Source organism: Diplotaxodon limnothrissa, linkage group LG7, assembly GCF_057381915.1.
Source record: "Diplotaxodon limnothrissa isolate DT_005_m linkage group LG7, D_limnothrissa_male_GT1.1, whole genome shotgun sequence".
Lineage (NCBI taxonomy): Eukaryota > Metazoa > Chordata > Actinopteri > Cichliformes > Cichlidae > Diplotaxodon > Diplotaxodon limnothrissa.
The window spans coordinates 50,587,960-50,613,128 of NC_140602.1; the positions used below are offsets into that span (position 1 = coordinate 50,587,960).

The 25,169-nt window shown below is 40.1% G+C and overlaps 2 protein-coding genes and 1 pseudogene across 3 annotated transcripts; 1 reads left to right on the forward strand and 2 right to left on the reverse strand.

Moving 5' to 3' along the window:
- On the forward strand, window positions 1–1,434 carry LOC146629118 (general transcription factor II-I repeat domain-containing protein 2 pseudogene; annotated as a pseudogene).
- Window positions 1,435–5,368: 3,934 nt separating this feature from the next.
- oacyl (O-acyltransferase like) lies at window positions 5,369–11,996 on the reverse strand. The gene is made up of 15 exons (XM_085357114.1): window positions 11,840–11,996; window positions 8,718–8,851; window positions 8,550–8,628; window positions 8,314–8,449; window positions 7,956–8,149; window positions 7,566–7,778; window positions 7,384–7,486; window positions 7,196–7,297; window positions 6,902–7,067; window positions 6,729–6,808; window positions 6,476–6,586; window positions 6,186–6,309; window positions 5,850–6,036; window positions 5,557–5,699; window positions 5,369–5,461 (listed from the first exon to the last, which is right to left on the reverse strand). The coding sequence occupies exons 1-15, from the start codon at window positions 11,994–11,996 to the stop codon at window positions 5,369–5,371; spliced, it is 2,022 nt and encodes a 673-aa protein (XP_085213240.1).
- A 4,631-nt stretch (window positions 11,997–16,627) lies between these two features.
- Window positions 16,628–24,828, reverse strand: znf532 (zinc finger protein 532). Of its 2 annotated transcripts, none has more exons than XM_085358347.1 (8): window positions 22,525–24,828; window positions 22,016–22,197; window positions 20,427–20,603; window positions 18,767–18,929; window positions 18,279–18,593; window positions 17,623–17,735; window positions 17,247–17,376; window positions 16,628–17,161 (listed from the first exon to the last, which is right to left on the reverse strand). In XM_085358347.1, the coding sequence occupies exons 1-8, from the start codon at window positions 24,826–24,828 to the stop codon at window positions 16,658–16,660; spliced, it is 3,888 nt and encodes a 1,295-aa protein (XP_085214473.1). In that variant the 3' UTR covers window positions 16,628–16,657. The 2 variants fall into 2 exon arrangements, with proteins under 2 accessions (XP_085214473.1, XP_085214474.1); XM_085358348.1 differs by having other exon boundaries at window positions 16,628–17,159; window positions 17,242–17,376.
- Window positions 24,829–25,169: the final 341 nt, after the last annotated feature.

Consider the following 25,169-nt stretch of genomic DNA (forward strand, 5'->3'; position numbering starts at 1 on the left):
ATGGTAGAGACAGCAGGTATTTTGTGCCCGGAGACCAAAGACAAATTTGAGAAAATCAGTTTATCACGGCGGACAGTGACTCGCCGTGTAGAACTAATAGATGAAGATATCACCAACATATTAAACAAAAAGGCGAAGTCATTCACTTTTTATTCTTTAGCACTGGATGAAAGCAACGATGTCAAAGACACTGCTCAGCTCCTCATTTTTATCCGAGGAATCAACGAAACCTTTGAAATAACGGAGGAGTTTTTGACAATGGAGTCTCTGAAAGGACAAACACGGGGAGAGGACTTGTTTGAACGAGTGTCTGCTGCCATCGAAAACATGAAGCTTCCCTGGAGTAAGCTTGTTAACGTCACCACAGATGGATCTCCAAATTTAACGGGAAAAAACGTTGGCCTGCTGAGAAGAATCCAGAATAAAGTGAAAGATGAAAACTCTGACCAGGATGTGATTTTCCTCCACTGCATCATCCACCAGGAATCTCTATGTAAATCGGTGTTACAGCTGAATCATGTTGTGAATCCTGTGGTGAAACTTGTCAACTTCATACGCGCACGGGGACTTCAGCACCGTCAGTTCATTGCGTTCCTGGAGGAAACTGATGCGGATCACCAGGACCTGCTTTATCACTCCCGTGTCCGCTGGTTGAGTTTGGGCAAAGTGTTTCAACGAGTGTGGGAGCTCAAAGAGGAGATTGGCGTGTTTTTGGAGCGGCAGGGGAAGACTGATGAATTTCCTGAGCTGAGCAACAAGAGCTGGATGTGTGACTTCGCGTTTGCTACAGACGTATTTTCACACTTGAATGAGCTCAATGTGAAACTGCAGGGGAAGGAGCAGTTTGTGCATGACATGCACACAAACGTGAAAGCCTTCAAATCCAAGCTGGCTTTATTCTCCAGGCAGATTTTGAACAAGTCATTCACTCATTTTCCTACACTAGCCACGCTGAAAGAGGCCGGAGCAAAAGTAAAGAAATACAGTGAGTCACTGGATGCACTGCACGGAGAATTCTGCCGTCGGTTTTTGGATTTCGATAAAATTGACAAGTCACTTCAATTGGTGGCCTTTCCTCTGTCACAAGACCCCGAAACAGCTCCAGAGGAGCTTCAGCTCGAACTCATCGACCTTCAGTCCGACCCTGCCTTAAAAGAGAAGTTCAGCTCTCTGAAACTAAATGACTTCTATGCTTCACTCAATGATGCCGCGTTTCCAAATCTAAGGCGAAAAGCGCAGATGATGTTGGCTTTGTTCGGCTCTACCTTCGTGTGTGAACAGACATTCAGCGTCATGAACATCAACAAAGCCAGCCACAGATCCAAGTTAACAGACCTACACCTCAGATCAATCCTGAGAATCGCCACAACAAAACTAACTCCAGACTTTGATGCGCTGGCTAAAAAAGGAGACCAACAACACTGCTCCCATTAAAATGTGTGTCTCTCCGTGATACGCACGTTGTTAAAATGAACAGTGCGCGCAGATCAAATATAACGCTTCACAGACTGACTTGCTGCAACTGTTTCGTCCTTGCACTGGTCGTTGTTGACTTTTGGCACCGGGGAAACAAATTGAATAAAAGGAACAGGACAAGTACATCTGCATCTCCTACCGTTTTTGGAAAAAAAAAAAAGAGTTAGGAGGAGAGTGATGTGATATCCTGAAGGATAACAGAACTTTCAGTGCTTTAAAATAAAATATTCATTTATTTGATTTTCAGTGTTTAAAGGCTCATTTCGAAGTCAGAGATTTTATTGTAATGCTTTTCTTCATTTTCATTGGAAATTAAAGCACATGTTTTCTCCATATCCCAAGATGTGTATTTTTCCCCCAATGAGGTGATGTTTTCAAAGCATGCCATCTATCTACTCCTGTTCCGGCCCCTTTGTCAAATGTTAGAACTCAATGTGGCCCACGAATCAAAAAGTTTGCCCACCCCTGGTCTAGCCCCATGCACGGGGCGATCGGCGGTAGCTCGTTAACGGAGATTTGCCGTGTTGTGGCGTTAAGGTCATTTCAACGAGATTAACCTGAAAGCACTAGTGGGAACACAACGAATATGACTGCACATTTACGCCGACATCATCCTAGTGCAAAGACAAAAACAACAAGCATGCTACTAACTTTAGCCGAGTCATTTAGACAGCTGTTAGCACGTGATTCTCCTTATGCTGCTGAGAATATAGCCCAGAAGAAGCGGATAGTATAGCTTTTATTTTGGAAAGAGACATTTCTCTGTAATAAACTCTCTTTTCCAAAGATGAGTGATTCCTCAATAAGATACAGGGCTCGCAATATCGCTAGCCCGACGTCCCGGAGCTAGCGATTTTTTTCAGTCGGGCTACCAAAATCTATCTCTTCCCTGCCCGTCGGGCTATTGTAGGAAAAATATATGTCAATGCTTTTGCATTCTTTCAGAAATGTAGCTGGGTAATTATGTCATTGGCATCGGTGAGCCACTGTCAATATGTGACATATTGAAGTCGCGTTTGAATTTGCGCTTGTTTTTTTGCTTTCACTTTGCAATCGTGTGAACTGTGTATAGAGAGCGACAGCACTGATCTGTGAGTGATGATAATTTGTGCACCAATTCCTCTGACATCGTCTTATTAATCGTTAGCTTACTATGCAAACATGACAAGTGAAATCTCCCGCAGCAAGCTTAAACATGTGAGAGGTTGATCGCGCAGAGAATCGCTGAGCTTATGTGAGTGCGTGTGTAAAAGCAGCAGGATATATATTTGACTACGATGACCTGGATGACTGAGAACCTTCACAGACAGATATATATTTTAGTTCTGCTGAGCCAAATAAGACAGGTCAGGGTGAAGAAGTGACAGCCAAAGAAAAGCTTACCACAAAACGGAGAAGTTATGACAAATCAGACTATAAGGCAAAAAGAAAGTGCAGCTTTATGGTTTCATGGACAAAATAATTTCTGTGGCTGCAATATGACGAGCTAAATAACCAGGGCTGCACATAAGTGGTCCGCAGGTGCGCATTCGCTGTCAAAATAAAAAACACGCACAAGGGTTAGGGTTAAATTTAAAAACTGTACTTTTGAGTTAAAATATATATTTATAATTTTAATAAATGACAAATTAAAAAGGCATGAACATTTTTTTTGTATCGAAAAAATATCGAACCGTGACACCAAAGTATCGAACCGAACCGAACCGTGAATTTTGTGTATCGTTGCACCCCTAATATATATATATATATATATATATATATATATATATATATATATATATATATATATATATATATATATAAACAGAAGAAGACGGCCGTAGTGATCGATGTAGCGGTTCCGAATGACAGCAATATCAGGAAGAAGGAACACGAGAAGCTGGAGAAATACCAAGGGCTCAGAGAAGAGCTCGAGAGGATGTGGAGGGTGAAGGTAACGGTGGTCCCCGTGGTAATCGGAGCACTAGGTGCGGTGACTCCCAAGCTAGGCGAGTGGCTCCAGCAGATCCCGGGAACAACATCGGAGATCTCTGTCCAGAAGAGCGCAGTCCTGGGAACAGCTAAGATACTGCGCAGGACCCTCAAGCTCCCAGGCCTCTGGTAGAGGACCCGAGCTTGAAGGATAAACCGCCCGCAGGGGCGTGCTGGGTGTTTTTTTATATATATATATATATATATTTGACAACCACAAATGGTGTAGTAGTTGTTTTAGGTATATAACTATAATCACAACCACATCTGTACCTTGCTTACAGGCTGGCTATGTACAGTCGGAGCTTGGTTTTCTTAAAGGGCTAATGGGCTTGAATACCTACATTACTATGCAACAGTCCTGAGCCATTGCTCATTTCTTTATATTTTGCTTCCAAGGCCAGACTATCATGAGCACTAGTTCTCCAGGCTTTCAAAGTCTTTCAAAGCTTTTCTTTATACATTGGCAACTTTTTCTCTCATTTTCAGTGCACTGGTGTTGAAATGACTACTCATTTTCTCATTTTTTAAGTTTTCTTCTTCTTTTTTTTCTCCTGCTAGAAAAAAACTTTGCTCTTCACGTTGACATATGAATCACTCAAGCATAAAAAAGCGATCGACCTCAAGGGATGAACCAGTGTTGTGTCTACACATAGCTTAGCAAACAACCAATTTTAAATTATATCTTCAAACATTTTGATATTGGCAGCCTGTTACAAAGAACATGATTTTTTTTAACCCAGTTTCCTCCATTAAATCTATGAAAAACACCAAAGATAATAGTTTGTTTTTTGGTTTTTTTGCAACAAAGAGATTCACAAAGAGCGTGCGTTCTTTGAAAATTTGAGGAAACCGGACAAAAGAAGAAGTGGCAGCCCAACTATCTACAACAAATGAACAATGTCTGAAAGTCATGCACTTAAGAAATAGGAAACAAAGACTTGACACAAGGTCTGAGACATACATTTGGTCCTTCAGCTGATCTATCTACTGTTTGCCAAAAAAAATGGTCTCAGTAGACGGGTAGCTGTCAAAAAGAAGGGTAAACAGGGAGAAATGGTTAAGGTATCCCAAATTACAAAAGATCTGGACTGAAAATCAATGGGAACAGGTGTAATGGAGTGATGAATCGAAATTTGAAAGTTTTGGTTCAAATCATTGTCAATATGTACAGAGAAGACAGGGAGACCAGTGAGTATCTACAGCCATAAACACAGTGCTGTCTCTGTCATGGTTTGTGATTTCAGTCAATCAGTGGCACATAGACATGACTAAAACGGCAACATTGTTGAAGCAGTGTGGGATCATGTTGACAGAGATCAGAATGAAAGGATGCCAACATTTAAAGATGTCCTTCAAGATGCCTGGAGAACTACTCCCGAAGACTACTTCAAGAAAGAGAGTTTGGGCTTAAAGGTGGTCATACTAAACATAAACTTTTTGTCTGTATTTCCATCTATGTTGGCACGCTTCAGTAAATCACTGCACCTATTTCCCATTTTCCTGAGATAATATAAAGAAATACGGGGTTGCTCAAAATGTCTGCACCTTACGCTAACACATGGTGACAAGTTATCTTTTTCTTGTGTGGTATCTGCAAGGCATTAAGAACATGGACGTGTGAGGCAATAAAAATGTAGTCAAGAAAATGTCATGTGACCCTGCAGGATGTTTTCTCCATCAACCCATAGCGACTTGTCAGATATGTAAATTGTGTTTACTGTGTCAGATAATAACCTCAGCACACACACACACACACGCACACACACTAAAAGCATATTTCCAAGTTTTTAATTAAATTGCTTCGTTAGCTACAAAAGCAGCTATAAATAAAAGCAGTGTTAGAGATCACAATGCATAAACAAAGATAATGAGGGTAGTTATTAAGGATGTGAATAGCTGGGCACGTCCATGCCCTGCTCTATTTTGGGAGCAGGTAGGGCTTCTCAACTAACACAGTGAGCATGTAGCTCACTGCCAATGTCAGCACCAGGTGGCCAAGGAACAGGTACATCTGAGCAGAGGAGAAAAGTCTGATGTTATGAAGAACTGTGCCAAATCATTTGAAATAAGCACACTAAAACAGAACGTGCAACATGAAATACTTACAAAATTGATGTCTGTGTAATGGATTGGGGTCTCTTGAAAGCCAATGTACAGGATGATGAAGACAGGGTGTATGAGATAGCAGGCGAAGCTGATATTGGAAAGAGGAACCCAGAAAGTCAAGGATAAGAACCTCTTGATAAAGCCTGGAGTGATAAAAAACAAGAAAATATAAAGACATATAAAAATAAGAACATACAGACTCAATTTCCTTTAACATACTATGTGCTTTCCTATATTGTTATTACTGTTAATGTAGAGATATGGGATTTAGTTCATCCCAACACCTGGTTTACCTCCATAGCCTTCCTCACAGGCCAGTATAATCCAGGTCACAGCCAGTGCCCAGAGTGGTCTATGCAGCCCTTGATACAGGGCATGTGGCACAGATGGATTGGCTGGCGTCTCCTTCAGGATGTAGGGCAATCCAACCAAAAGAGCCAAAAGTGACAGACAACAGAGCCAACCAAGTGCTGCCTGCCACTGAAACAACAGATATGATAAGCACATAAGTGTGGTGGCAAATGTTCAAATTCTGGCTCGGCTATAAACCAAAAGGCATATGCTGTTTTTAAATTCTCAGAAAAGACTAAGCCACGGTCTGGGATTGAAACCTGTCAAAATGCTCTCACCCATTGCTTTAACAGTGGATTTTTCTTTGCTGTCAGATATATTCCGGTCAAGATCCCTATTAGAAATGGCCCGTATCTCGTGTAGGGTTTCACATAGTAATACAAAACATAATTCTCAGATGTCCTGCAAAATAAACAAGTTTATTTTCTGGGAAATCATAAGAAGAGATGCATAGTTGGTAGACAGCCTCAATTATGTTTTTGCATTGTAGAAAAAGGAAACACTGAAACTTAAAAACAAAAAACCTTGATATTCATTTCACCAAACGCTGTTTTGCATTGAATCTTACATTGTAGATGGCTGAAAGACTGGTAGCTGCAGGTGTGCAGTTATAATAGCACTGGCCACAATAGTCATCAGGAGGAGGCCACCTGCCACAACCATAAACACACTCCTATTTCTGACAAATAAAACATGGAGGGGATAGGATTACAACCACAGAGATAATAAAAATGTATACGGCTCCTAGTGATGCTCTAGTTCAAGAATGAAGAAATCACTTTAACAGTATTTCAGAATCATATTAAAGGATGTGAACATACAGTCTGTATAAATAAACCAAGAGAGGAGTGGTTGCATAACACTGGAAGTCTAGAGACAGGTACCACGTCCAAGGAATACACTGCACAGGGATATGAAGATAAAAGGTTAAGAACAGGTAAGTAAATCTGTTCTAAAATACCCAATGTAGGACTAAATTATAAGTTAAACTTACTATCTCATGGACTGGGAGCAGATTACTGATCAATAGTAAGTTAGCCCACCAGTATGTCTTACAATCCATCACTGTGTCTATAAATGGGAACCAGTAGGGTCCCCACTTGACCAGAGAGATAAGGCCAATGGTTAGACACATAATGAACAGATGCAGTGGCTGAATCCTGCAAAGAGGACAGAGAACAGCAATTTAAAAAATGAATAACACATGCAGAAAGCCTCTTTTACTTGAGTGTAAAAATGGAGTGACGCAGACACAAATTAATTTGGTTAACTGACCAAAATACAACACCTTGTAATCCGCTTTAAGAGATAGCTCCCAACCAGGCTGAGGCTCAGTTTGTCTTCAGCCTTGTTGATAGAGCCCAGCAGGGACCTGGCACTAAGCAGACCCCTAAAACATCAAATTTCTTAAGCTGGCAATAAAATAATTAAAAAATATATGTTTACACTGTCAATCTGAAATTGTTCCAGTCTCACCCCAGCAGTAAGAAGGTATCGACAGCCATGAAAACAGGTCCACTTATGGTTAGCACATAGAAAGGGCTGCTTTCAACAGTTTTCCTCCAGTCTTTGTAATTGTCTGCAACACAGGTCTTATGAACATAAGTGAAAGTATATGTGTGTTATGGAGTAATGAGACCATCAATGTACTGCCATACCCAAGCTGTTGATTACAGGGAACTGTGCAGAGTGGCCACATATGATCCATAACAGGCTGAGAACACGGATGCCATTCAGTGAAGCGTAGCCTCCGACTGGAATTGATGTGGAGGTGCTAAAAATGCCCTGCGTGGTCTTCTGTATAGAGATTGCTTGAAGGCAGCCATACACACGGCTTTGAAGAGCGCATGTTTGTGTGGGGTGGTTGCTATCTGCCAAAACCAATATTATACAAGGTCAGTATTGTCTCAATATAAATACATCTGTAATAACTGATTCTGCAGCTCACATAATCGCATTATTTGGTTACTGAAGATAGTAACCATAATATGTGTGATATGCAGTACTACTCCTCAGCAAATCTAGATGATGCACTTTGCACTTACTACTTTCTTCTGAACTCCAGCTATTAGTTTCACTGCTGGATGAGCTGCTGGTCTTCAGGGTCCCGTAAAGGTTGAGCGCAGCGTTTAAGCAGGAAGACTCTAATGTAGGTTCGACCTTTCTTTTCCACTGCCACCTTATCATAGCTGTTAACAGGGTGGCTCCGAGAGGAATTGCTACCATTACACAACAGACAAACCTGCAGGAGAAAATAAAGTTTGACAAGACAAAAACAAGGTGTCCTGAGCTAAAGGCCTGGACATATGAAGAGATGCTCATCTTTGCTGCACAGGTAACCCTAATGGAAGTGCATATGCAGATAAAACAGTAAAGAAAGTGAGAGCAGTGTAATCGTATACTGACAGGCAGGTGATATCAGATGTATCAGGGGCAATTTTGCTGGACAAACAGTGAGTCATGATCATCTCCTGAGTGGACTGATTGACCAGGATGGAAGGTAAAGGAGGAATGAGGGACATCTGATTAAACTGAAGCTGGTCTGTCGAAAAGTGAAAATTAGTCACGTTTAAAAAAAAAAGAAAGAAGCGATATTGTGTTGTATAGATGATACCGCATAAATTCATTTTTAAATCACTGACCGTAAAGCACCAATGTTTGCACGTCATCTTTCTCACAGGAGTCAGGTACACAAATACCGACAAAGTACTGGACTCTTCCCTGTTTAAGAAGAAAACGTAGTTTAAAGTATGCTTACTTTCATCTAATATCTATTGGTTGTCATGACTTTTTATCGTGTTAGTTGTTACCTGCCGAAGGAACACCTGGCAGTACTGTCCAGAAAAGCTGGGGCCGTGAGCAGAGCGGCACTGCTGCAGCAAACCAGGCTGGTTGGTGTTACCTCCTACAACATTGCTGCCCACTTTCCCAAAAGCATCATACACTGACAAAACACACAGAAGAAGAAAAAAAGCCATTCATTCACAGGCCCATTGGCTGTAAAGATGCATGGTGTTACTATATAAGTAAATCTCACTTTTTCATGAAGTTCTAGGTTTTAAAGACACCCTTTAGATAACAAATAAAGAAGAAGTGTCTTGTGTCTTGCTAATTTTGATCACAAAACGACATACACATACTAGTGCATCCCCCAAAATATAGTTAAGTTTCGACTTAGTATCTTCTTGGAAAATAATTTGAAATTTGTAATTTTAAAGTTGAAATTTTGAGGAAATAACCCCAAATTTGGACTTCTGGATAACAAAAAAAAAAAAAAAAGATTTTTTTCCCCGTTGCAGGAGCAAGCTTAGATACTTCAGTCTGCCATTTGGCTCTATTCACTGAAGACTAACTCATGAGCGCCCTCTAGGTGGATTGTAGGGCATTAACAGTAGGTTTAGTAGGTTGGATTTACGTGTGTCCCAAGACCCCTGCTGAGCTGGCATACCTACTTTTATTAGTAAGTGTGAAACAAACAGTGATGTCATTAATGTTGCTGTGACACTGGTAGGGGAAAAGGGAGTTAAATAAAACAGATAGAGGTGAATTTAAGCTAATTGTGTAGGGTTTATAGTTGGTGGCTCTTAAAAAAAGTATTGAAATAGTGAAGTAGTAAGTAACATTTACATTGAACTTGAGTAGCATTAGCATATTTTGATTTATAAGGTATTTTGTTCTTCATAAGTTAGCTGTTAGCTTACAAAAGTATGTGTTAGCTAACAGCTACATTTATTAGCTATAGCCTCTTATCACAGCTCCGCAAAGATTTGCATTTCAGTGGTTCCATCAGGAGGGTGGTGTTGACCACGCAATGTCCAGTGCTACTCCTTATGCTGGTAGTACAGTTAGTTAGTTATTAGCCTCAAGGCTGGTCTTTGTTACTGTCTCACTGAAAATACATACAGTGGGGCAAAAAAGTATTTAGTCAGCCACCGATTGTGCAAGTTCCCCCACCTAAAATGATGACAGAGGTCAGTAATTTGCACCAGAGGTACACTTCAACTGTGAGAGACAGAATGTGAAAAAAAAAAATCCATGAATCCACATGGTAGGATTTGTAAAGAATTTATTCATAAATCAGGGTGGAAAATAAGTATTTGGTCAATAACAAAAATACAACTCAATACTTTGTAACATAACCTTTGTTGGCAATAACAGAGGTCAAACGTTTACTATAGGTCTTTACCAGGTTTGCACACACACAGTAGCTGGTATTTTGGCCCATTCCTCCATGCAGATCTTCTCGAGAGCAGTGATGTTTTGGGGCTGTCGCCGAGCAACACGGACTTTCAACTCCCGCCACAGATTTTCTATGGGGTTGAGGTCTGGAGACTGGCTAGGCCACTCCAGGACTTTCAAATGCTTCTTACAGAGCCACTCCTTTGTTGCCCGGACGGTGTGTTTTGGATCATTGTCATGTTGGAAGACTCAGCCTCGTTTCATCTTCAAAGTTCTCACTGATGGAAGGAGGTTTTGGCTCAAAATCTCACGATACATGGCCCCATTCATTCTGTCCTTAACATGGATCAGTCGTCCTGTCCCCTTGGCAGAAAAACAGCCCCATAGCATGATGTTTCCACCCCCATGCTTCACAGTAGGTATGGTGTTCTTGGGATGCAACTCAGTATTCTTCTTCCTCCAAACACGACGAGTTGAGTTTATACCAAAAAGTTCTACTTTGGTTTCATCTGACCACATGACATTCTCCCAATCCTCTGCTGTATCATCCATGTGCTCTCTGGCAAACTTCAGACGGGCCTGGACATGCACTGGCTTCAGCAGCGGAACACGTCTGGCACTGCGGGATTTGATTCCCTGCCGTTGTAGTGTGTTACTGATGGTGACCTTTGTTACTTTGGTCCCAGCTCTCTGCAGGTCATTCACCAGGTCCCCCCGTGTGGTTCTGGGATCTTTGCTCACCGTTCTCATGATCATTTTGACCCCACGGGATGAGATCTTGCGTGGAGCCCCAGATCGAGGGAGATTATCAGTGGTCTTGTATGTCTTCCATTTTCTGATGATTGCTCCCACAGTTGGTTTTTCACACCAAGCTGCTTGCCTATTGTAGATTCACTCTTCCCAGTCTGGTGCAGGTCTACAATACTTTTCCTGGTGTCCTTCGAAAGCTCTTTGGTCTTGGCCATGGCGGCGTTTGGAGTCTGACTGTTTGAGGCTGTGGACAGGTGTCTTTTATACAGATGATGAGTTCAAACAGGTGCCATTCATACAGGTAACGAGTGGGGACAGAAAAGCTTCTTACAGAAGACGTTACAGGTCTGTGAGAGCCAGAGATTTTCCTTGTTTGAGGTGACCAAATACTTATTTTCCACCCTAATTTACGAATAAATTCTTTACAAATCCTACCATGTGAATTCATGGATTTTTTTTTCACATTCTGTCTCTCACAGTTGAAGTGTACCTCTGGTGCAAATTACTGACCTCTGTCATCATTTTAAGTGGGGGAACTTGCACAATTGGTGGCTGACTAAATACTTTTTTGCCCCACTGTAAGCACACAATGAGTAGGAATTAGTTACAATGTAGGTATGAAATGAACACTTTCAACATCATCATCTTAACTATTTAAATATTCTTACAGTTCTTTTGAACACTTATGCAGTTTCATAGGCTCTACACCAGCTGCACAGGTTAAAGTCACGGATTTGATGTATGCATCGATCATTTTTGATGTAAGCATGACAGTCATAAAAACCTAATCTTTGTAATTTTCAGAAGCTTCCAGCGGCAGTATTTTTATTCTCTGAGAAGGTGAAAATGAACTTAAGCTTATGGTCTTGCATTGTCCTGAAGAATTTGTAATCTATTTCTGTATTTTTGACTTTTCTATCTTGGCTCCTCTGCTAAAGTGGATTAAATGCCACTTACCACACAAGCGCATAAGAAATGCCATACAAAAATCACAATCACTTACTTAGAACAGCATAGCCCTTTGGTTCATCCTGGTTAATTTCCCGGAGAAAAGTGTTTGTATCCTCCAAGCATCTTTGGGACACTGTCAAAATCTGTGTGTTTTCCACTGCTCCTCTGCCCCCCACAAAAAGAAGAAACGCCACCAAATGGAGGATCATTTTGGCTCTGACTGTTTCTTTTTAGGGAAGAAGGTGTTTAAATAACAGAGAAGGGAACACGTCACCATTCAGAGTGTACTGTGAAATTCATCTTCCATGGCTAAATTGAATGACTTTAACTGGTTTTCACTAGCAGGTGTAAACAGGATTTGGTTACATGAAGGAGGATGAGAGGCTAACAAAACAATCCAGGCTGTGATTTTTCTCACTACGCAAGAACAACATTATTAAAGTGCAGCTTTGACGGGTGACCAGTCCACATAACCATTTAAGCACACATTTTTAAGTTATATTTTTATTATATACCAATTGTATTTTACATATTCACACATTTTAAATAGCATTAAATAGACACAGAGACACAAAGGTAATTACTTGAAAATTCCTCTGCTCAGTTATAACTATTACTACAATTTTCTACTTTTCTCTAGTGATGGAAGAAACACCACAGATCATCCAGCCATCAGAGTACAGCACTCCAAATAACTGACCACTAGAGGGAGCGATTGTCCATAAAACATTCTTGGGCCGTCTCGTTTTTACCTAGCAACACATATTTAATAGAATGCAACCCTATTTTGATCTAATAATAGTAGTTTAGTGCTTAAGTGCTTCTGTGTCTCATACAAAGAGGAAAAGACCCTACAATCACCACTTATTTTAACTACTTACTCCATAGCATGATTAAAACATTTTGTCACTGACAGTGCAGCATTAGAATCTATAGAGAAAAGGAGAGTTTTTAATAAATAATAGACATTTCTTTCTGTTTTTACATTGCAGCTAACTGGTACCTTTAGAGCTATGCAATACTGGGCATTAGCGGCACTTGTTAGCCATGTGCTGCAAGATACTCATAGTCATTACTGGGTTATTTAATTCTAAAAGATAACAGTGCAGTGTGGTTATTTATGTTTATTTTATGTTTTTCATGCTGATTTAGAGGATTTTGAATTGTCACACTGGGCTAAAAAATAACAATTTTGTGTTCTTGTCACGGAACACACATTTTGTGGCTTCATCAAAGGAGGGCAATCAATAAAAGTAAAAGAATAGTTTTTCTTAATTTATGTAGCAGGAAGTCAAACCATAACAAAGTGCCACAACATACTAAAAATGAAGCAAAAGCCGAGGGGAACTGCAGAGTGAAACTTTTCTAAATGTCAGTGATTCTTTTGCATTGATAGCTACTGGATTTAGTGTTGAAATAAGTGATGAAATTGTTGAAATTTTTATATTTTTAAACAAAAACATGATGTAACACGTATAGTCATGCAAAAAAGAAGGCTCAGTTAGAATGTTAAATGTTAAAGTTCATGACAGTACAATTAGAAAAAGACTAAAAGAGTATGTTTAGACGGGCTGTCCGAGAAAGTCCGTCTCTATATAAAAAGAACACTGCAGAATAGCTGACTCTTGCATCTGATGGAGCAATGCCCTTTGGAGAGACAAGAACAAAGTGGAGATGTTTGGACATGATGCAAAAACCAAACTCAGCAAATCAGCACAAACACCCAATATCAACTATCAGGCACGGTGGTGGAGGAGTGATGATTTGGGCTTGTGTTCTAGCCACAGGACATGGACTTCTTACAGTCACTGAGTTGACCATCAGCTCCTCTGTGTACCAAAGTATTCTAGAGGCAAATGTGAGGGTGTCTGTCTGAAAGCTAAAGCCTGCCCCAAACTGTGTCACACAATAGGACAATGGTCCCAAACAAATCAGCAGATCAACAGCAGAATGACTGAAAAGGAAAGAATAAAGTTATTTTAATGGCAAAGTCAAACCTCAGATGTCAAGCAGATTGAAATGCTGTAGTGGGACCTTAAGAGAACTGTGAAACAAGCGTGAGCCAGAATGTTTCCACAACAAAGTGAGAAACTGATAAAGGCATGCAGAAAATGATTGCCCTAAACTTATTTCTGCTAAAAGTGGCTAAAAGTTTCCTTCTTTTTCACCTGACTCTTAAGTATTACTGGGAGCGTGGCTCATCAGAGAACTACTTGTTTTTATCATTGAGTACAATTATATCAATCTGGCTGTTAGACATTAGTCTTAATAGTAATATTAAGCAGAATCAGGTACATCAGGATGATCATGACAGGATTTCTTCCCCAGTGAAGAGGTGATGTCTCCTGTGTAACAGGATGTTTATTAACATTTAGAACAATTTTGTTTACAAGCATCAGAAATGTTTAAAAATGGCAGCAGTGGCAGCAAGACACATTCTAATCAACAGACTGGTTCTCGCATGCAGTTTTACAGCGCAAGACATTTCAAGTCTTATTGTCATTATAAAGCAACAACAACAACAACAAACAAAGTGAGGCTTTCGTTTGGGAAAGGCTGAGACCAAAGAAAACAATGAGCAACAATCTTGTGTTTATTTCGCTGTCGCCTATTTACAGCCAAGCGTACATTCATAGACGTTTTCTTATGTCTCAGAAGTTTGTTTCAGTATAATTCCTGTCAGTGAACATAACATCGCATAACTTGAAGAACCATGAAATGAAAAAAGATTCACATCCACACAATAAGGCAGCAAATTAAATGATACTCTAGTGTCCTTACAATTTTAATGTTATTGTGCTCTTGTTAGAATTACGCTAATATACTGTAAAGAGGACTGCTGTTCAAAGGAAGTCAAGTGCTTTGTCTCATATTTACAATATTTAGGTAAATAAACATTTTAAGTGAATTGTAATCTCAAAGAGCTGCCAGTTACAGTATATTAAGACAGTAATGAAACATCAACTTAAAAAAATATCACAATCCTTTATAAAATACTTCCAAAAAAAATTGGCCCACAAGTGTCTTTAAAGGATATAGTAAAGTTTGACTTTATGATCAGTAAAGTTGGGAGCTTTGAACTCATATGTGACGCAGCACAGGAAAGGGACTTTACGATATCGCCAGTGTTTATCTTAACTTCACCGTCTGACAAATACAGATTCTGTAAGTGCTTCTGATGAATAAACTGCATATAAACAATGCGCAATGTTACCCCCAAATCCTCACATCAAAGCTCTCAGCTCAAGTTCAAATCAAACACAGCACAGCCACACATGCCTAGGGTGACCAACCGTTCTCTTTTCCCCGGACATGTCCTCTTCACGTTCTGTTAGGGGGGATTTTCGTGATTGATAAAAATGTCCGGGTTTTCCTATATTCCGACAGAGGACCCATGTGTGTGACGTCATCCCCGAACTGCTGCTTTGTGAGCGCTTGTTCTGCACTCACAGACGGGACAGTCAGCGCGCAGCAACGCACCTAATGATGTTTAAAAGATCCCAAAGCGCATGTCCATCTTTTCAGACGAACTGCAAAAGAAATTTCCCTCGTACCGACCCAGTACTGGTAATTTTTCCTATGCAGATGAGGCATACCATTATCTGTACCATTATTTAATTCCAGAGGCTTTTTTTTTTTTTTGCACTTGTTGACTTGTAAAAGCCTATATGGCATATTTTATTTCACAATTCAATAACCGCGCAGAGAAGGTGCCGTTTAAATATGTTTCTTTAAGCAAGTTCTTCATGATTGAGCCAAGTGTCCTCTTTTTTGGAAATCAAAATATGGTCACCCTACACATGCCTGACAGGGGATTTATACTTCTGTGTTAAATCTGCATCTGCAGGAGTGTTGTAACCATAAACCCTTCTGAAACACAGGCGCTACGTAGATTTGCCTCAGAAGTGTAATTCAGGCATACGAGTGCAACTCAGATACTCAACGAAATTTTCCCTTTAGTGATGCTGAATATTTTTTCTGTCTCTAGCCTGTGAATTGTAATCGACTGACGGTTACTTGTATGCTTCGTGAAGTTTGTATTGAATGTTTGATCATTTACTAAAGTTAAACCTCATAGAAAATAATCAAAAATAAATATATATATTTTTTCGCATGTTAATCGAGAAGTTTTAGGAAATTTTAGGAAACATAAAATGGAAAAAAAAAACAACTTCGCCTAGCTTTTGTATGCTGCGTCACATATTTATGTTTCCATATTCCAAACTTTGTTGATATGTTAGCAGCTTACTTTATGAAAATTCAAATGACACTAAGCTGCTTCTTTAACCGATTGTCCTGAATTGTTTGATATTTACTTTTACTCCAGCTCAAAGTTACTGCACATGTGTTCTTCTGGGTGTGTTATAAGAAGTGCGGTCTTTTTGTAGAAGGTAAGTCTTAAAGGGCTCCGTGAATTTTCAAAAACAATTTCAAATCAAGTTAGCTGCGCTATGGGGAAGCTGAAGCTTCCCACAGTTTGATATATTTTTCTGACAGACATTCATTGGGCATTGAAAGTTTAGAACACTACTGACTGTATGAGGATTAATCCCATTAGAATATATTGTCCATACATTATCTGGTCCTAGCAAGAAGACAACTATGGAAACTATTTCACATAAAAGGCTCTTCTAAAAAAGTTCTATGTAAGGCTTTAGAAACATCTTTACCAGAAACTTTGTTCAATTTCCTCAGACACGTTAAATGATCTTTGATGTATATCACACACTTTTTAGTTTGTATTGTATACATGTTATATACCACTGCATTTGCATGATGTACCTACAACATAAACACAGTCAGTGGAGGTACTGTAGGTTTAACAAGCTGTTTAAGTTGAATTGTGGAATGAGTAAAAAGTGTCTTTCTTTCACTTTTCCGCTGCACTTAGTCTCCTTGCCTTTATGAATGCCATCCCGTGTGTCCTCATGTGAGTGTTCAGGTTTCCCTCCGTTTCAAACATCTTCCCACACACCTTACATTTAGTGTTTGGTGTCCCATCGCTGTTCTCATCAGTAACATCGAACTGGTTCTCTCTTTGACTCTCCTCATCTTCCTTGCTCCGTCCGTTATATCGGCCAAGGCCTTGAGGCTCCTTCAGCCGGTGGACAATAAAGAGGTGTCGGGCCAGTGAGCGGTGGGAGGTGTAGCACAGGCCGCACTCTTGACACTGGTAAGATGAGCCGTCAGACTTGTGCTGAGGAATGTGCTCTTGGAACGCAGCAAAATCTTCAGTGGTGAAGCTGCAGACAGCACACTTGTGAACTTTGAGGATGTTCACCTTAAGCCTCTTCAGTGGCTGCGAGATAGTGCCCCTGGAGTTCAGCCCTGGATCTCCTTCATCATCTTCTGTCTTCCTTTTGGGGCTGAGGCTCTGTAAAGGACATTATATGAAAGTTAGCTCAGAGATGTCATGAAAAACAAAGAAGTGATTTCCTTCTAAAATTGTTCCACAGTACCTTTTCTTTGTCAGGTAAAGCCTCCATGTTATGAGTCTTTCCTCCTACATCTTTAACTCCATGCATCAGTTGAACGTGCTGATCCAGCAACACTCTTTTAGTAAAGGGCTGACTGAGAGCTGGGCAGTGCCTGTAAAATCACAATTTAAAAAAGTAAAAGCACATTAAAAAAGTATTTCAGACTTTACTACGTACAAGGCACATTGCATTGTTCTGATGCTGAACTTTGTAAACCTGTAAAATCCCTACAAAAAAATGTGAGTTGGTCATGGAGACCATGGACACAAATAATTTCTTACTTTTGCTCATTTACAGAGTGAGACTTGCTCAGGAAATGTAAGCATACACAAACAGTTGCAGAGAAAGTGATACTCACGGGCAGGTGTAGACCTTCCGCAAGCCCTTGTGTTTTAGACGATTGTGTCGGCAAAGGCTGTGGGAGGAGCTGAAAGACTTGTCACACTGTCGACAGGGGTGCTTTTTCAACATCTGCAGAGGGAAGGGAAGAATATCTGAGGACTAAATCATACAGACCTAGAGACTGTTTGGCAACTGCCTGGAAACCACCATTTGCTATGGAAAATGAGTATTCCCTACCAGCTGCAAGCGGTTGCTAGAGGTTGCTAGCAGTTGCTGTGGCATTGATTGCCTAAGCACCTGACCTAGGGTCAGTGGCCCCTAGTAACCACTGGATGCTAGGGAAAAAGGTGTAGTCCTGCACCCAGTGGTATGTAGTTGCAGGAAGTTGCCTTTTGTCACTAGGTGAAACTGCTTGCAAAGAGGTATGTGATGCTGCACTGCAAACCTCGTTCGGAGTTGTTTGCATGGAAAATGGTAACTACCATGAAGACCATTTGTCTTCAATTTAAAAATTTCCCCTTTTGAAACATGTTGGTTGCAGTGGCAATGTGCTTCACTAAGAAGGTGAATGCTTTCCATTTCTGGCTCAACTCATTTATCAGCACTAAGCAAATCTTAAAAACAATAATTTGGCAAATCTTAAACTTTCTTATGAGAGTGGCAGATATTTACCTTGCCATGTTCTCGCCTCATGTGCACCACAAAGAGCTCCCTGGAACTGAAGAGGCTATTGCAGTCTTTACATGTGTATCCTGAACTGGGAGGGCTCTTCAAGTCTTCTGAACAGTTACTGTTATTTTTCTTTACTGACAAAGCTGAAGGTTTCTTTTCTCCCTTGTTTTGACCGTTGATATTTCTACCATCTTTGTTATTATTACGGGGGCTCTTGCTGTTGGTGCTGTTAGAATTAGTGGGCTTCGTGCTCAGTGGAAGGTTGATCCCCAGGTTTGGCGGGCCCTCCGTGGTCTTCAAGGTTCCATGTATGGCCTGAAAATGAGCCATGTGGGCAAAAAGTGTAAAAAATCTACAGTCTGACATTTCTAAAGTACAACTCATGAGATTAATTGGAAGTTACGGTAAAATGTTTACTTTCAAGTTAAAAATATTCATACAAAAATTAATCCTATTGCACAAAAATCAAACTATATATTTTTGCCTACCTTAATATGATCCAACATGAGCTGTTTTTGTGCATAGTGCAGGGAGCAATCGGGACATTTAAACACTGAAACTTTATGATTGATTATATGCTGGTCAAAGTGTGTGTAGAGGAGGGACTGAAGAGTAAACACAGTATCGCACATGGAACATTTATAGATCATCCTGAAAGACAGACAGAGAAGTATTTAGGGATGGGAGCTGTTCAAATGCTACTTTTGGGTTTACATCATGCTTATAATTAATGTTGGTGCCAGTTCACTACATATAGTATGAAATATTCAACTTGAGGGACATTAAGGCCAAATGGGTCAAGGACAGCTGCTGCTGAGCGTATATATCATCAGAACTGTTAATGATGGGTGATGTAAGTAAGTAAGTGAAAGGTTACTGTGTGGAAAAAACAAACCAAAGCTAAGCCACCAAATCTAAAACACACAAATCCTACTACTGATGAAACAGCAAAGATAATGAAAGGTATTGGACATGGGTATTGGGTTACATTGACGTGTGCTTGTGTCAAAGAAAGCTTACATACATTTATGTTGATGAGTAAACCATGAAAACAATTATCATATGGGTATATAACTGAGATTAATTTGAAAACCCAGCTCTGAAAATGTTAGGAATCTGTGTGAAATGGAAATACATGATAAATATTGGCTCATTTTGAATTTGATGGCAGCAACATTGGGGACAAAAGACTGGAAAAGCCTAACCCTTAAAACAAAAAGCTGGAGGAGTATCTTGTAACCAATTAGGTAACAAATTGGTAACATTATTTGGTATAAAGAAGTATCTTATGAATGAATGAATATTCTTTATTGTCATTGTCACAGGTACAATGAAATTGAAAGATGTGTTATAAAGGCAGAGTTTGTCAGAAGGTTCACCTATTTGCAAGAAATACAAATTGTGAAGCAGTTTTAGAATTAATTAATGTTTCTCAATGTAAAATTGTAAAGGCTTTTGAATATCTTAGTATTTACAGTACATAATATGATCAAATGTTCTGAGAATCTGGAGAAATATCTGTGCACAAAGTACAAGGCTGAACCTCAATACTGCATGTCTGCGATCTTCAGGTTGTCAGACTACACTGCTCATTTACAATGGACTTAAAACTCTTATTGGAAAACATGGATGCTGCAGAAGAGAGGATGTCATTTGATTGGCAGCGCATCTCTGATAGTATGCATTAGTGCCTATGGAATTAGCACTAATGCACAACAGTGTGACTTCATAGTAGAAGAGTCTGGATGCTGAATAGACCTGTCTACAGTCCAGACCTTTAACAAGCTAAAAATATTTGCCACATCATGAAGTTAAAAATAAGACAAAGAAGACACAGAACTGTCTCCTCAGTTCCCAGATATTTTTAGACAGTTGTTAAAAGAAGTGGTAATTCTACAAAGTGTTAAACTTGGCTGTGTCCTGAGTTTTTTGGGATGTGTTGCTGCCATCAAATTCAAAATAAGATAATGTTTTTCTTAAAATTGTACATTTTTTCAGTTAAAATATTTGATACATTTTCTGTGATCTATTGTGAATAAAATATGGGCTTATGTGATTTGCAAATGATTGTATTTTTGCAAAAATATTTTCAGAATTAGGTTCTATTTTACATATTTTTGATGATAGATACAGCATGTGAAGACCTACTTGGGCTCGCCTGCCTTCAGTCCTGGATGCTGTGTATATGCATGTGAGTGTGTTCCCGGTGCAGACTTGAAGGCCATGGGACAGCGAGGACATTTAAAGAAGACCTCACAGTGAGCACTTTGTATGTGGGACTTTAGAGTTGCGACATCAGCAAAGATCACACTACAGTGGATACAGCTGGAGGGACAAAGAATGGAGAAAGGAAGAACAGGTAAGATATTGACTCAAATTACATTTTATGAATCAATTCAGCACATTCTCCTAACAGAAACTTTGCTGATATGAATTCAAAATGGTCATTGACTTTGTGCCATCAAAAGTCCAGCACCTTAGTCTGCAAAAGACTCGTGTCAAACTTGGACCTGATTCTTGAGTTTATAGTAAAATATATGAATAAATATGCATAAATGTGTTTTAGGAGTTAAATATAAAGATTTATATTGAATATTAAAATACACGATAGTTAACTTAGGCCCCAGTCACAAAGGCCTAAAGACTGGCTGGCAACCCTTTAGCAACCATTAGTCATGAGGGAAAAAAAGCAGTTGCTGGCAGTTGATGTGAAATCAATAGCTGAAGCCCCATTTCTGCTGGACTAGAGACAGGTTGCCAGGACCACCAGGCAGCCATCAGTAAAAGTGTGTATTCTGTGAGCAACTGAGATGTGGGACAGTTGTAAAGTGAAATTGGAAGAATATATGCTGAGCTGAAAACCTTGTGATTTCAAACTTTAACCCAGGGTCCAGAGGTCAACATGAGGTTACCAACTATGCATGTGACTGAAGCTATAACTAGTATGTGGAAACAGCGGGAAATGACCAGCCTGACAAATCTCTCTATAATCACATTTTAAAGTACTAATTGAAGTAGAAATACAGATATCGTCACACAGAAATAGAAAATACATTTATATTTTGGGATTGTTAACCTCTGGTCTTGGGGATAAAAGTAAATTTTTTGTATATTGAGCTGATTTATGAATTTAAGTTAAAATTGAAATGTTCTGAAAGTGCATTTGCACATAGTGTCATGTCTATGAAGTTGATAGCACTCTTAATTGATAAGCAATTACAAGTCATATCAACTGTAAAAATATCATCAAGAGGCCAAGAATGTAATAAAATGTATTACATCGTTGCGGATTTTACCTTCATGGCCAACTGTTCTTTTAATAACAATTTGATTGACCAGGGTCATAATTGAACTGTAATTGCTCAAAGACAAACTTTTATTTTTAATGGCATGTAACTTGGGTGACTCCAACTGTGACAGTCTAATTTTTTCTCAGTAATTTTTGTTGTGAATAATATCACTTTTGGGGATATGGGATTGTCAAGCTGCAGATGTTTTAATAACTGTAATTAGAAATGACACTATAAGTGCCACTTTGAATGGAAAGCAAGAACAAGACACATTTTATTCTGTGTATGGCCACTTTCAGAAAATCATGGTGCAACGTGGCTTCATATTTTAATCAGATTTCACACTATGCACATAAACATCTGGGTCTCAATAGCACGTTTTGAAAAAGAAAAAACTATGTCGCATAACAGAAGACAAAAAAACAAGTTTATAAAGTTCTAACGCACCAGTAGCCGACTCTCCGAGTGTAATGCAGACAGTTTTTGGTCACATGTGACTGGAAGTGGACAGAGCGACAACTGGCACCACACTCAGGGCAGATGTAAGGTGATTTGTGCTGGTGGATCCGCTGGTGTGACAAAAAGCTGCACTGATTTGGGAGAAGCATTTGGCAAATGGTGCATGTTTTCTATGGGATAAAGAAAAGACATTAAAAAATTGACTTTTTTCACCTACTATGTTTAGAAAACTGCTTCCAGAATACATCATGTTATTTAACTAAAATATTATTAATGCAAATTAATATATACTGCAGATTAAATTATTTTTATATTTCTTCCTTACATGTATCTTGGCATTTACAGTCAACTATACACTCTACCCTTTATATAAAATGCCTTGTGTTTTCATAGCATGGTATTTTCTGCGGCTTTTGTAGAGATTTTGTCAAATTGACCGGAGTTGGCAAAAATAGCTTCCCTCACATCCTGTGGTGATTTACGCATTACATACACACCTGACTTCTGGGCTCCGATGCTTGTTGATAGTGCATTGCTAGTGAGTTGTCATCCTGGAACATTTCGTTACACTCCAAGCATTTTAAGCTGTGCCTGCAGAGCTTTGATGCATCATCCTCCAACGGCATGGCTGCCACAACAGGTGCACTGCTTGGAGCTGAAATCACTGCAGGTTGGTTCCCAGCACCAGATACCTTGTCTTGCATTTGACCCGCAGGCGCATGTGCTTGAGTGGTAGTGGTGGTGCCATTAACGCTGTGTGGTCCTGCAGCTGATGTACCAATCATCTGATCTGCAGGGATGGGTTTTAGGATTAGGTGTGAACACTGCATAACCACCCCTTTGTCTTTGTGACCCCTAGCATGAGACAAGAGGCTGCATTTGTTATAGAACACTATACTTTTGGCACAGTGGTTGCAGGTGACCTCGATCCGCACACTGCGGCGCTCGTAGTGCTGTGTCAGGCTCTTCTCAAGAGCAAATGAATCTCCACACTCCAAGCACTTGTAGCCAAGTGAGGGTAGAGAGATACAGGCTGAGGTTGGTGGGGAGAGGTTTGGGATGTACACAGGGACAGGATTCATGCTACTCAGGACTTTATTGAAGGCATCCACCACAGAGCTTTGAGAACTAGTGAACACTTGAACTCTAGAGACTTTCTTTGACTGCTGACTGGTGAGAATTGTCTGCTGTTTTGCTTGCTGTGATTGCTGATGTTGGGGCTGTTTGTACAAGGTGTGTTGGAGATCACAGGCAGCAGAGGACACTGTATGAGGCAAAAGGCTGAGGTTACTAAGATGGACTGTCTTTGGCACAAGTTTGGCATTTGCCAGACTAGAGGCAGGTACCATGACAGTCTGTTGTTGGATGGCATTAGCAGCTTTCAAGATAGCACTGCTGGCACTTTGTACTGATGCAGCAGGGATGACTGTTGCTTTAACCGTTGTGTTGTTAGCCAGCTTAAGGTTGATAACTTGGGAACCAGCTGTCTTGACTGCTGAGACTGGCAGGAATGCTGTTGCAACAGGTTTAATTGTCATTTGCTTGGTTATTTCAATTGAAGGTCCCCCTGTGGTGGTTAATACTGTGGTTGAAAAAATTGCACTAGGATTAGTGGTTGTCATGACAGATGTGCTGTTCTCTCTTTTTTTCAGACCCTCAGGATCAAATTCTGGAAGGACTCGGGTGACTGTACGCTTGATCTGTCCAGTTGAGGTTTTGATTGTTTTGATCCTGACCTTTGGGATAACTGGGGTGGTGTCTGTGTTTGAGGCAGGGGAACCTTTGCTGCTGCGTTCACTAGTCACACTAGAGGGGCTGTCTGGTTGTCTTGTTAGCAGTCTCTTTGCAATCTCCATGGCTGATTCCTGATCCTGTGGCTTCTCAGGGACTCTTGAATTTTCTTTGACCTGTGCTGGTTCTTGTTGTGTTGTAGGAGAATCCAAAGTACCTAAGTCTTCAGCACCAGCTTTCTTGGCACTTAGAGCAGCTATGGCTGCTATACAAGATGAAAGTTTTGTTGAGGATTTGGATTTGACTTGTGAAAGGCTGGATGGATTACCAAGTCCCGATGACTGCCCACCTTCTTGGCACTCTTTGCTATGAGACTTGGGCATTGTTTCCTCAAGTTTCCCTTCAGGTAAAGTTGGCTGAGAGAGATTCTTGAACTTACAACTTCTAAAAGTACCACTGTTATTGTTGTTAAGATCAGGCTTTTGGTCTCCATTTGTTTTGGGCTTGGAAAGACTTTCCCTTTTAGCAGATTTGGAGTTCCGCTCCCCTTTCCTAGCTGTGTGACCTCCCTGCTTGTCTCCTGGGTCTTCTACCTCAATTTTCTCATCATCATCAAACTCTTCTGTGCTGGAAATTGGGCTAAACTGATTGAAGGTACATGATTCATTGTTCATTTTCTGGCCTTCCTCTCTGGGAATTTTACATCCATTCTTCGTGTATTGAGCCCCAGTTGGTATTGTGGACACCAAAATATTATGAAGTCCATTGTGAACAGAAGGGAGTCGGGAATGGGAGTGGAAATGCCTACCCCTCTCTGATTCAGTCCCACAATGGTCACTTGTGTCTAGGTTTCGTGTGTTCTTCACAATGACACTAACACCTACATCATGTGCTGCTGAGGGGTGTTGGGCCTCATTCTCACTGTTAGTCACACCACCACTGGTTTGCTTGAGCTGTCCATCATGGTCATCTTGGTGGCCAGATTCAATAGCGGCTTTAGGATCCACCATGTCAGGGATGTCAAAGGCCGCCAGCAGGTCATCAAAGTCAGGCGTCTTCATATCTCCCATATTCCTGCTCCTGTTCCAGTGAGGTGATCACCCTAGAAAGACAAAGTATCAAAACATTTTATTATGCTGGTCTTGGGAGCTACAACCCTTAACTCTATTGTAATTGTTCTGTTTACAAGAGTGTGCAAGTATATAAGAATTCTGATCAGGTCAGTCATACAATGATGGCATGAAGCTAGTCTTAAAAAATTGGATACGGAAGAAAATGTGTTCCATTTATATTTGTGTTTGCTTCATACATTAAATATAAATATGTAGAATTCAGTCCTATTTCTGTCATAACTTAGTAAGTTCACTAACTAGTTTTAGACAGGTACACCAGGTTGTAACACACCATCCAC